The sequence below is a fragment of the Pseudopipra pipra genome, chromosome 4 (genome assembly GCF_036250125.1).
Source record: "Pseudopipra pipra isolate bDixPip1 chromosome 4, bDixPip1.hap1, whole genome shotgun sequence".
In the NCBI taxonomy this organism is placed as follows: domain Eukaryota; kingdom Metazoa; phylum Chordata; class Aves; order Passeriformes; family Pipridae; genus Pseudopipra; species Pseudopipra pipra.
This window is the reverse complement of record NC_087552.1, coordinates 70,223,443-70,236,375: the sequence shown is the minus strand read 5'-3', so window position 1 is coordinate 70,236,375 and position 12,933 is coordinate 70,223,443. Positions and strand designations below refer to the sequence as shown.

The 12,933-nt window shown below is 45.9% G+C and overlaps 2 protein-coding genes across 7 annotated transcripts in view; one reads left to right on the top strand and one right to left on the bottom strand.

The window, feature by feature from the left end:
* REEP1 (receptor accessory protein 1) overlaps positions 1 to 7,726 on the top strand; it is a 68,608-nt gene extending 60,882 nt beyond the window's left edge. For 5 of the 6 annotated variants that reach the window (XM_064653489.1, XM_064653491.1, XM_064653488.1 and 2 more), the window contains 2 exons: positions 2,357 to 2,496; positions 3,905 to 7,726. In XM_064653489.1, coding sequence (XP_064509559.1) covers positions 2,357 to 2,496; positions 3,905 to 3,976 — 212 coding nt within the window. In that variant the 3' untranslated portion in view covers positions 3,977 to 7,726. Of the gene's footprint in view, positions 1 to 2,332; positions 2,497 to 3,904 lie in introns of those variants that run through there. The other variant, XR_010430303.1, reaches the window with a different exon arrangement.
* A 790-nt stretch (positions 7,727 to 8,516) lies between these two features.
* Positions 8,517 to 11,459, bottom strand: MRPL35 (mitochondrial ribosomal protein L35). Its single transcript, XM_064653497.1, has 4 exons — positions 11,379 to 11,459; positions 11,118 to 11,280; positions 9,120 to 9,264; positions 8,517 to 8,885 (listed from the first exon to the last, which is right to left on the bottom strand). The coding sequence occupies exons 1-4, from the start codon at positions 11,410 to 11,412 to the stop codon at positions 8,697 to 8,699; spliced, it is 531 nt and encodes a 176-aa protein (XP_064509567.1). The 5' UTR covers positions 11,413 to 11,459; the 3' UTR covers positions 8,517 to 8,696.
* Positions 11,460 to 12,933: the final 1,474 nt, after the last annotated feature.

Below are 12,933 nucleotides of genomic sequence, written 5' to 3'. Positions count from 1 at the left end.
TGGCTGGTTTGCAGTGCCTCATTCACAGTGAGGTGGAGCAGGGATGAGGGTGTCAGACCTTTCAGGTGCAGGGATCAAAGCAATATGTGCCAGCTTGGAGGCTGAGCTCTCCTCTTGGTCTTCACGGAAGCAGCTCCAGGACATGGATGTGACGCTCAGGCTGATGGGAAGAATGAAAGAGATGAAAGAGCCTGCAGGAGGCTGTGCCTACAGTGGATACAGGTGACACGGATGGCAGAGCTGCCTGGATATCTTTTTTGCCCAGCACCCAAATCAAGAGAGAGAACAATAAGTAAGGAAGTAATGTATGCTGAAAAAACATGGGAGTGTTATCAGGGCTGACAGCTGCTTCTGTCTCCTTTTGCAGCACAGTGGCTGCAAGAGAAGGGGAGCAGGGCACATTTTCCTGATCCCATCTGCTCTCAGCCTCAGCTGCCAGTGTCTCATCACTCTAGTCCCTGAACACTCTGGTTCTCCAACACATCTCCATCCTGTCCCATTCAAAGTCCTTTTTCCCTGGGGAAAGCCCTGGTCCCCTCGCAGTGGCACGTGGCTGGAGGTGTGGTGGTGTGCCACTGTGCAAACCTCAGTGAGGTCGTCGAAAGAAATTCTGAACCACTTTTACTAAACTTGTCTCCTTCTTTTTTTGGCATAGAGAGGCAACAGCTTCCACATCCAAGATGGCCTAAGTTAGGCTGCTCTCGAGTAGCTCACTTCCCAAGTGGAGAGATAAAATAATAAAATAAAACATTCCTGTACTGTTTTGCCCTGTGGTCTAGAGAGCATTTAATTCTCCCCACGGTGTAATCTTCACACAGCAGTCACACATAGAAGAAAAACAATTCAGCATTACCCCTGGCCTCTCTGCAATGTGACTGTCAATGTCTTAAGTAAATCTGGGAAAAAAATCAACTTCCAGCTCTTCCTGGAGACCTCTGTTGGTGTCTTCCACCCTGCCCATGCACATGGTGATAAAGGGGTTGAAACACAGGGTCAGTGGGCAGAGGATGATGTGCACAGACCACCGTCTCCAGCAGCAGCTGCATCCTGTGGGCTGAGAAGATTAATTGCTGACTTCAGTTTGGCACTGGAGGGAGCCCCAGTGACCTGCTTGTGACTGGTGGTGTTGCTGTAGCCAAATCACTTTCCTCTGTCTCTCTGTTACCCAACTGAAAGACCAGTTGGGGAATTCAGTTCTTTTGGGCTTTAAGAATCAAAATGGATTAATAAGTATTCGATGTTTAAGAATCCTCTTTGGTTTCAGTCTCTTTGGGCTTTAGTCTTTGGTCCAGCAGACTCTTGCATTCAGGGTGAGACAAGAAGCACAGAACATTATATCTATGTGTGTTCATGCAACAGTCAAAATATAGACCCAGTAATTGTGATTAGTGCCATCTACACAGCAAACACTTCCAGTCCTGACATGTTTCGGAATGAAAAAAGCCGCCTTGGAAAGCTCCAGCCCTGCTGGTAAGAAACTGTGGAGATGCAGGAAGCTTGGTCATGTTGGGTTTCCTCTTATTCTCTTGCTTTGGATTGTTCGTTAAAAATGCTGTCTCATTCCACTGTCTGGATTTAAAGCAGCAGATTAATTTTGTTGTGGAGCGTGACCAGTCCCACAAAGATCATGCCGTAAGGTCCAAGGATAAAACCAACTAGGTGTGTAGTCATGGGGCAATAATCTGCCTTCAGATCTATCAGTGGAGTTAATGCTCCATCACATTTACATTTACTTCAGAGTGACAGAAGAGAGACTTTTCCCTGCTCTGATCTTGCAGCAACACACCCACTTGCTGAGGGTCCATTCCATGCCTGGTGAAGCTTCTGGTGAATCTCAGGCTGGGTGCTTGCCTTGAGATCTCTCAGCTTCAAGTGTGTTAGTGTTTCTGTGCTTCGTGTTTCTGCATCCCAGGCAGCTTTCTGTGCCATCTGGAGGGCTTCAACACCCATTTGGAGTCTTCTAGAGGATACTCCTCCTGGAAGCAGTAAATGTGCAGAAGCTATGGATGGAGTCAGCAATTCAAGAAATCAGCTATTTTGTTTATCCCTGAGCCAAACAAAAAAAACCTCTCTTTCTAGAATCAACCTCCCAGACATCAGGGACTGTGAATTTAGTCTCAATTCTGTGTAAAATAATAAAAACAGAGCTTATAGTGGGTTTGTAAACAAGAATGTTTTGGTTTCTAACCCCAGAGCTGCTATTACTAGAGTGTGTGTGTGAACCTTCTGCCAATTAATCCCTGGGAGATGCATGGCTTTGCAGTGAGGTGACATTTGGCAGCCTGTGAATCAAACCATCACTGATCTCTCCATCCTTTGTCTTCACATTTAGACTGTAAATGGCCATGTTAAATAGGTGAAATAGGTGTGGACAATAGGTATGAGAAGCCGCCTGAGACAAACTGTGAAACAAAAGGCTCAGTGTTCTCAGATGATGAAGAGAACGATTTTGCATCCATGAACAAAAGGCCCAAAAAGAAGGATCAACCCCTTGAGGTACTTCCATATTGTCTAGGCTTCTCCTTCTATGACATTCCTTGGACCTTCAACTGAACAAATATCTCTCTTTGGTCTAAAACCACACAGTCCAAGCAATACATTTCTGTTTTTTCCGAGGGTGGGTCTTGCTGTGGGTTTGCTCAATTTTTTTCCATGTGTGGTTTTCCTTAAAGGAGTCTGAATTTGTGCCTGTAGAAAAATTAGTTATACAGGGTTTGGTCAGCAGTTGCAATCCCTTCTAATGGATTGTCCTACCTCTGGACTACTTTGTTTTATGGTCAAACTAGAAAAAAAAAGCAGATTTAGGTGGGGTCTAAATAAAACCTCACAGTGCTGCAGTTCCTTATCTATATGAATATTTATACCTTGCTGCATTGTGGGAACGCAGAAACATGGCACAGTCTTGGGTTTGAAAGTCCTATAAAATAGAAATGACAGAGTCCTCGCTTTTGAATGGTAGGATCCTTTCAGAGCCTTATAGGTAAATAGATTGATGCTGTTAAAGAAAACAAGGCTTTGGATATTTATGTAAATAGAGTAGAAGAGCCTACCAGGCCTTGCAGTGTTACCTGGTGCTGTGACAGAGCTCCACGCTGAGAATTTGTGCTCCTTTACAACACCCGGTAACTGTTTCTTGTTATGAAGCTTGCAAGACACACTCTTTTGAGAGAAGTAGGCACTGCAGATAAGGGTTTTTCTTTTGTTTGTTTGCTAGTCTAACTACTTTCTGTCTCAGTGTGGAGAACAGGGTTAATCACAATAAACAATTCCATGGAGTTAGTCTGCCTCCTCCTGGGCATTCAAGGCTCCTTCTTGTTAAAGCTCTCTTTGTCAGCTGACTGCAAGGCAGAATTCCAATAGTTGCTTTCTAAAACAATTTCTGTGGATTGTGTCTGGCCTCTCTCACAAGCAAGAAGCTGATTTTTAAGAGTTCTGCTTTCAGAGAATTACAGGTGTTTCACCTTGGGGACCCCTTCAGCTTTGTAATGCCCATGAGCTGTGCCCTCTGAGGTGCTGCGGATGGGTTGGACAGTGCATGATGCACTGTGAGACACCAGAGCTGGCTCCCTGCCACCAGTTTGATATCCTGACCCATGAGCTGCTGTACATGGCACCAGTTTGACCTGGCTCTTTCAACTGTTGTGTTATTAGCAATCCTTAGCCACACCTCTAACTGAGCACCAGAGGGGAAGGTTTTGGTGTAACCTGAGTAAAGGGCTCCAACAGGGGTTAGTCCTCAGCTGGTTGTTCATTAATGATCCTCAGGGCCAAGATCTGCTTCTCCATTGCTTCATGTCTGGAATGGGATCTTTGCTGCAGGGGTCCCTCAAAGATGGGTGAGTTGTAAGGAAAGAAAATACGTTTTCCTATTATGCCACTGAAGTTTTGTCTTGCTTTTCCACAGGCACCGCCTAGGACCCTTAGACCTCGCTTCAGGAAGAAAAGTACCTCATCCTCTGCCACTGAAACAATGTGAGTGCAATGAACCAATAGCACCAAGATCCACAGAATGTCTCTCTTCTGCCTTAAAGAGCTACTCGTTAATAATGTAGGAAACAGCAGTGGGATGGATGTGCTTTGATGTCCAGCGTTGTAGACATGGCCTTTCTCTATCCCCTCTCCATATCCCTCTGTGCCACGCTGCTCCTGTTGGTCCGTGACGTGGGTAGGACAGTCTGGCACACACCTGCAGGTGAGGGGTCCTGGTTTGGTTTGCAGAGTGTGCCCCCACCCATGCTGTACCTTCGTGATTTCATTTGTGTCTGCATAGCTCTTGCTCTGTGAATGCACAGCAGAAACAACAATAATCAGTTACTCACGATGATACATTGACAGTGTATTTATTTATGGCTTTATCATTGATGAAGTGGATTTGCAGAACCTGTGGATTTCTCTTTCCTCCCTTCCTCCTCAAGACTGTGAACGATATAACAAATGTCAAAGTACTTTGACTGTACAAAATGTCCAAGATTCGTTAGCGAAAGCTGAGCTGCAACTGCGATTCTGTTTCTGCAAGTAAATCACGTGTTCTGAGAAAATCATTGTGCTAAACCCATAGAGACAGAACCACTTACAGAGGATGAGGAAGAGACGTGCAAGAGAAAATAAATAGTTTCAACGATGTAATGAAGGAGGAGTCTTAATTTTGATCAGCCTGAGCCAGGAGAGTATTTTGTGGAAAACAATGGCGGGTAGAAGAACTAGATCCCACTGCTTGTGGCCAATGTTCTACTGCCAGTTTTAAAGTGTGAGCAAGCCAGGCATGTGCCAGCTGCAGCCACAGAAGTTAGAATTGCTTCAGTGATGCATTTCCAGGGGAAAACAAACCTTTCTCCCCTGCTGCAACAGTGCCATTCCCAGCACTCTGCTCTCCTGGTGAGGGGCTGCTGTTCTGCTTGCACGAGCAGAGGAGGGCGCTGGGTCTGAGCTGGTTTTTAAAGCCTGGAGTTTCTCCTGTAGCATGGAGTTTGGTTAGAACCACGAGAACCAGATGGAGTGGTGTATTTGTATCCATATATAAATGAGACATATAAAAGGAAGAGGAAGACGTGGTAGGGTTTGTGTATTTGTGCTTCAAGTTGGTGTCTCTTGTGAGTGTTAAGCATGTGAGATTCACACATAATTTAATTACGTGGCCCTTTGTGTTTGCTCTTGAACCTATCACATAGACTAGAAAAACATTTAGCATTATGTTAGGACGTGCCATCACCAGTGGATCAGCACACGGGCTCCGTGGTGAACACTGCTCATGTAGGTCAGGTGTTGCAGCCCAGGATGGAGTGTGTCAGGCTCAGAGAGAACTCTGAAGTGGCCTTTGAAACCTTTCTTGTCCAATGGGTCCCTGAGGTCTCCCCCACAGCTTCCTACACATGTGGGGAAGAAAGGAAGAAACTAATTACGTGCACACACAAATGTGTATCTGACCTGGCTGGGAAATGGAAAAAGCAAGCAGGTATTTCCTGTGTCTGCCACAGTATTTGGCCTCATTACCTGAGAATTTTGTTTCCTTTACATGTGCTGATTCAGTCATATTTTGCAATGTGCAAGAAGGAAAAATTCTTCAAAAAGTAAACCAACAAAGCTGTCTAAATAGCAGTTACAGAAGAGTCAATCCTTGGAAGATACTCAGCAAAAGCTTTGAGGAGCTAAGCTTGTGTATTTTGTTTTTAAGCAGCTTTAGAGTTTATTTGATTTCTTTCGGCAAACATTAAAAATAAATAGAAAAACTGCCTGCACTGTTAGCAGAAAATAAAATCCTGTTGCAAGCAAGCCATGTTTCCCTGCTATGCAATGGGCTGCTGTAAGATAAAAAAAGAAGCTGACAAGTTTGCACTCAATTATGCCAAATAACCCCAACAACATAGAGCTGCAAAACATCTGACAAGTTCTAATCTCAGACACACTGTATTAACATTGATTCTCACTAAAAGTATTAAATGTGCGTCTAATCTGCTGTTTTACTGTAAACTTGACTGTTTAGCATTTCTTAAGTGCTGAGGTGAAATGTTGACAAGGGAGTTGCCTTATATCTCTCAAAACATTCACTGTATAAATGAGAAAAATAAACCTTTTCATATCTCTGGCAAAAATGTATCAGTTTATCAGCGGAGCTGTATATTTGTGTATAGACAGACAGACATGTCAATGCCTGACCACGTGCACTTGTGCTCTGGTGTTCTGTACAGACGAGAACGGCCACTTGCTTTTGATTCCTCACCTTCCTCACACAGGTTGTTTACAGGTCTTTCCCCAAGTCTGTCGTTTCACCCGTTGGCTACGAGAATAAACAACACCAGTGAAGTCTTTTGTTCCAGTTTTTCTCTGGATCCTCTGCCAAGGAACAAGCCCAATTCCGGCGAGTCGCCTTCCTGCGCTGCTGCTGACCCCTCCTGGCACACCCGGGTGTGCAGGACCTGGCAAGGAGAGGACGCAGGGATGGATGGATGGATGGATGGATGGAAGGGGGCAGCAGTTCTTAGCTCCCTCCCAGCTCCAGCTCTGAGGGTGCAGGCCAGCTGACAACTTCCAGATCTCTCCTCCTAAAATCAAGCAATCTTTCATCAGGTGGTTTAAAATAGCAACAGATCTGGGTTAGGTAAAACCAGCCTGGTTTTGGGACCTTTCAGGCAGCTGGGCCCTACCATCAGTCCTGTAGGGCAGGCAGGCACCTCCTGATGTCTCAGGGAGGGCCGAGAGAGTGGAACCCTGAAGGGAAGAGGCCAGCCCATGGAAACAGCCTTTGCCCAGCTCAAGGCTCCAGTGAAATGCGCATTATTTTGAGCACGTAAAATTGAGGCTGAGGGGAAGGAAAGTGCAGCTGAAGATGGTCTGTGGTAAACAGGCCTGTGAATTACCTCACCAATTTACCATAAATCCACTTAGTTATGAAGAGAATAAGCTCAGAGCAGCCCAGTGCAGCCCTCAGTGCCTCCTCTCCTGCCACAGGGGCCAGTGTCAGCGCAGCTCCAGCGGTTGCCAGCTGCTGAATTGGGATCACATCTAACACGAGGCACACTTCTCGTGTGTTCCTGTCACCCTGGAATGAATCCCACACTAACCTAAATTCTAGAAGTGCAAACCCAGCACAGAAGGAATCAGGTAATTTATTCCTGCCAGGAGGGGAAAAAGCTGCTTGGAGAGAGATGATGCTCCTCCTGTAAACAACCTGCTGCCCCTGGCTGCTCTCTGACGCGTCCCCATGTCGTGATGAACCCTCGTGACCGAATGCTCGTTACCCACAGTCTCCTTTTTGCTGTTAGTTTCGGGTCCCCTTTTTGCATCCAGCACCGTATTTGAACTAGCAGAGAACACTACGTTGGGATTTGCGTTTAGACAAACTATTTAAGGCTCATTAATTGTGCACTTGGTGTGATTTTCTTTCCTGTGATGGGTAGAAAAGGTCTGTGATGCAGTGGTACACACTTGATGCCTCACAAGGACAACAGTATTCCAAAGGTTGATGTTTTGCTGGTTTTGTTATACTGCTTGATATACATCTTGAATAAAGTCTTAATCTTTTCTTTATTAAAAAAAAAACAAAAACAAAACATCTTTAGTCTGTTCAATGTATCTGGCAGGCCAGAATAATTCCTCTGATCGCTGTATTATTTTTATCTCGATTCTGGCTGACTGTATATAGATGTATTCACTAAGTGCTGCATGTCCTCCAGAACTTTCTGTATTATGAACTGGAAAAAGAACAAAATACAGCTACTGAACACTCTGAGTAATTAGTGAATTCATTGAAATGCTACAGCCTTGTACAGCAAACCACCTCTTGCTACACAGGCAGCTCTGGGGCTGATAACCAGGGACTGTCTGCTCAATAATGGTTTAATTATCAGTCAGTGTTTTGAAGCAAATGCTTTTCATACACTTTCTGCAAGTAAATCTCTGATGTATCCTGTAGCAAAACCAGTCTAGTTTCTCTGCACACTCCAAAAGGACCCTCTAATAAACCCTTGGGTTTGTTCCATTTATATGTGACCAGGAATACGAAGTCTGAGGTGTAGTTAGGCTTAAAGAAAGAATAAACAAGAAAATACTCATATTTGCCTGCTTGAGGATGTTGTGCAGGACCCAAAGAATATATTCTACTACTCAAAAGCCTACACAGGACACAAAATGTGAGTCCTGTAATGAAATTTGGTGGCCAATGCATTTTAAAATGAGTTACAAAAACTGCATGTAGCCATGAAACTCTGGGGTTTGGGCTTTTCTTTCTATGCTCTTCTAGTAGCATGGACACATGGCAAGTTTATCTAGTATCATGACAGGCAACAATGCTGAGATGGACCCTGCTCTCCTTTCTCCTCTTCCCCCAGGAGACTCCATTTAGTGAGACACCATCCGGTATGGACACAGCAAAAAAGATCCTGGGATTATTTAAAAATATTTCTTCAAAAAAATTTAAATATGTTGACTTTTAGTGTTACACACAATCACAGGAAACCACCAAAAATCAGAACACACAGGTGACCAGCCTGACCTTTGCTAAGTAAAACACAGACCACAGCTGAAGAGAATATTGGATATTCCTTTATTTTGGGCATTGATTCTCATAATTCCGCTCAGATGATATGCACATGTTTATTTAGAAAAGTTACAGGCATTGGACATTTATGTTCCAACATTCAGATCGTGGCACACAACCACTCCCTCCTTCCTAGAGAGGGGCAAAAACCAACCTGAGGTTTCTACACCTGAAGATTCGTGCGATCCTGATACTTCTGGTAGGGATTGTCAACGTACCAGTTCCTCCTTTTCCAGAAGGAAGTGGTCATTTTATCCAGGAGTTTACACTGTGTTCTGTTGCACAGCACGAACTCCCTCAGGCGCTTCTTCTGGGAAGCCGACTTCTTCCACAGTTTCTTCTTGTAACCAGCCTGTCAGAAGAAAACACACGTAGAGAAAAAAACAAGTTTTTAAGTGGGTCACTGCAAATACACACACACAGCCACACTGCTCAGCACAGCACGATAAATCTCTCAGGCAAATGGGAGTCTCTCTACAGAGCTTTTTTAACTTCCATACCAGCCACTGCCCTCCAAGGGAAGGAAAACAATTAGACTTTACACTGACTGTAAAGAACAGGTTCGTACCACCCAGAAAAGTCTCACCTTTCTCCTAACCCAGAGGCCGTTGTGCAGCCGGAGGAACCTTTTGACAACGGCTTTCACGCTTTTCCTCTTCCCCTTCCGTAGGCCGTAGTAGGTGAGAGTCCTCGCTGGCTGCTGGAGTATACTTGGAAGTAGAGGTGTGACACTAAAGAAAAAACAACCCCAAAACAGGGGAGAAATAAAACAGGAATGAAACATCTTTTTCTAAAAGTAATCACTGCGCTTTTCACATAAAGAGATCAGAAGGGGCTGTGGCTTGCATGAAGGTTAACAAGGATTCATCTAACATTACAGCACAGCACCTGATGACTGAGGAACAGTAACTGCAGGGCTGGAGTCCTGCTAAAATTCAACTCAAAGTTATTGTTCCACGCAGAACACCTTTTTTTTTTTTTTTAAATCTACTAAAAGCAGTCATACACTCAAGCACAAACATTCAGCTGTTACTGGGATTCAGAAATTACTTTCAGAACATTCTTCACAGAACAGTTCGGGTTGGAAGGGGCCTCTGGAGATCATCCAGTCCAGCCCTCAGCAGCAGCAGAAGAAACAGCAGCGATTACAAGACTAATTGTAAATTGGGCTGCAGAGTATGTCCCATTTTACCTCCTGCTTCAAGCATTAGTGGTACAGGAGGGGGAAGCTTGGGGCTAACACAGACCTGCTGCTGAGTGCAAAGGTGCCCGAGTGTCTCAGACAGAAGTATGTACATGCAGGTTGGGGTCAGTCTCTTCTCCCAAAAAACAAGCAGTAAGACAAGAGAAAATAGCCCCAATTTGTGCCAGGAGAGGTTCAGGTTGGATATCAGGGAAAATTTCTTCATTGAAAGGGTTGTCAAGCGTTGGAAGAGGCTGCCCAGGGCAGTGGTGGAGTCTCCATCCCTGGAAACATTTAAAAGACATGTAGATGTGGCACTTGGGGACATGGGTTAGTGGCAGCCTTGGCAGTGCTGGGTTAATGGCTGGACTTCATGATCTTAAAGGTCTTTTCGAACCTAAATGTTCTATGATTTCATTATATTCATATATAGAGAGGTGTTTCAATATAATATATATGTAATATATATATTACATATATTTTATATAATTATATATAACAGAATGTATTAATACTAAAAATATAAATGAGGAAATATTAATACATTAAGAGAATACATACAATGTATATTATATGTAATACATATGAATGTATCGCATTATATTTTTATATAAAATAGTATATTGTATATAAATATATATAATATATATATAAATATATATATTTAAACATATTTTTACCTATCCATTTAAAGTAATAGGTCATAAATATGTTTGAAATAGTTCATAGGCAAATAGGTAAAACATTTTAAATACTTAAATATGTAATTTATATATATTAAAATAGATAAGTAAAATATTTTATATATATATTAAAATACAGAAATAAAAATATTTTCTATCTAAAAATAGATGTTGAAATGCATAAAGATAATAAAAATACACAAAAGCATACATAAATGTATAAAACTATATATAAATATGTAAAATGTATATATATACATACATATGTACACATATATATACACACATATACATATGCATACATATATGCATATAAAAATATAAAAGCATACATAAAATTATAAAAGCATATATAAAAATATAAAAGTATATATAAATATGTAGAAGTGTATATTTACATATACATATACGCACATATATAGATACACACACATATATATCCATATACACATATATATACATATATATACACATATATATACATATATATACACATATATATATATATACACATATATATATACATATATACACACATATATACACATATATACACATATATATACATATATATATATACATATATACAGATATATACACATATATACACATGTATATATACATATATATATAGATATATATAAATTGCCCCAGATATACACATAGAACTCATTTTAAGTGGATATTTTGCAGGAGGGACAACCCGCGCAGGCGGTACCTGCTGAGCACCGAGGGTGCCGCTGTCTGGGGCCGGTTCCCTCCGAGCGGCCGCGATGCCCAGAGCGGGGCCCGGAGCGGGGCCGGGGCCGGTCCGTGCCCGACACACCTGGCGGGGAGGGCGGAGAGCGGGAGCGCCCGGGGCGCCCAGCGCCGCAGGATCCCTGGGGGGACACGGAGAGACCCTCAGCACGAACTGTGACAAGACACACGCACCCCCGAACCCGACACCGCCCTGCACCGACCCGACACCGACACCGACCCGACACCGCGCCCCGAGCCGCCGCCGCCGCCATGGCCGCGCTGCGCCGGGCGGAGCCGCGCCGGGACCGCCCACAGGCAGTGCCGGGGCTGCTGAGGGACCGCGCCGGGCTCCTCCCGCACCCAGGGGCCCGCACAGCCGCGGGGGTCTAAAGTGTCCCCGCCACACTCTCAAATTAATCGCGAGCAGTGGTGAAGGTTAAGGTTGTATTGTCCTGGCCCCCCCCCCCCCTTCCCTGTTTTTAAGCCTGTTACTAAAATGTCTCGTAAAAGTCTCTACTAAAAAGTCTCGTCCACTAAAAAGTGGATTTAACTTATTATTTCTGAACGTCACTGATGTATTCTTACATTTTTTTTTCCGTTCTGAAATCTGGCTGGGCCCGCTGGAGGATGGGATGGAAATGGCTCCTCAGGGCTCTGAGGGAGAGAGAGTTTACGAGCTATTTGTGCGACCTGTGAAAGATTACACCTGCAAATTGTGCATAAATGCTATATAATGTGCTGCGGTACATCCGTGTTACGTTCAGATTTCTTTCTTACTTTCTTTCTTTTGGGAAGTGTCTTTTTTTCTGTTATAACGCAGAAAATAAAGCCGTCTGGACACAATCCTGTGCAATGTGCTCTGGGATGACCCTGCGCGAGCAGGGAAGTGGGCCCAGGTGACTCACTGTGGTTCCTTTCCATCCTGACTCATCCTGTGGTTCTGCGATTTTTATTTTTTATTTTTATTTCACTCTGTCCCTCACAGAGACGGTCCCAGGAGCGCCCGAATCCGGCGCGCGCACCACCCCACCCCACCTCGCGCGACGGCGTCTCGCGACCCCTTCCCCGCGCTCCGATTGGCGGCGCTTGGCTCGTCACGCGGGAGCGCTCGCGCAGGCGCGGTGCGCTCTGAGGGGCGGGGCAGGGAGGGGGGGCGGAGGCGGCGCCGGCAGGACCCGCGCACGGCGCCTTCCCCGTGGGCCGCGCCGGCCGCCGCTCCGAGTCATGCTGCGGGCCTGCCGCCGGGCGGGGCTCGCCGTGGCCAAGCAGGTGAGCGTCGGCGGCGGGAGCCCCGCGAGCCGCCCCCCGCTGTCACCGCTGAGGCCGCGCCGGGCCTGCGGAGCGGGGTTGGGGTGGGGTGGGAGTGTGGGGGGGTCCTGTGACCGCGGCGCGCCGCGCGCTGAATGACTCGGCACACGCGCGCCCCGATAGGCTGCGCGGCTTTTGACTGGCGGGCGCGACCGCCAATGGGCGCGGGGGGCGGGGGTTGGTGGGTGGGGCGGACTGCGAGTCCCGGCGTGCCCTGCAGCGCCGTGCTGTTCCGTACAGTGCTGCCCCGCCGCGGTGCGCGCCGGGACTCGTAGTCTGCGACGGGGGCTGCGGGGCGCGCCGCGGTGCACGCCGGGGGCTGTAGTCCCGCCGCCATGGCCGCGCCGGGCCCGCCGCCCCGCTCCGCCGGGCCGGACTGGGGTAGCATCGGGGCCCGCGGGCAGGGCCTCGGGGGCGGCGGAGGCTCGGCGGGGCCGCGCACGGACCGCTGGCTCCGCGGGGCGGGGTGGCGGGCGCGCTCCTCC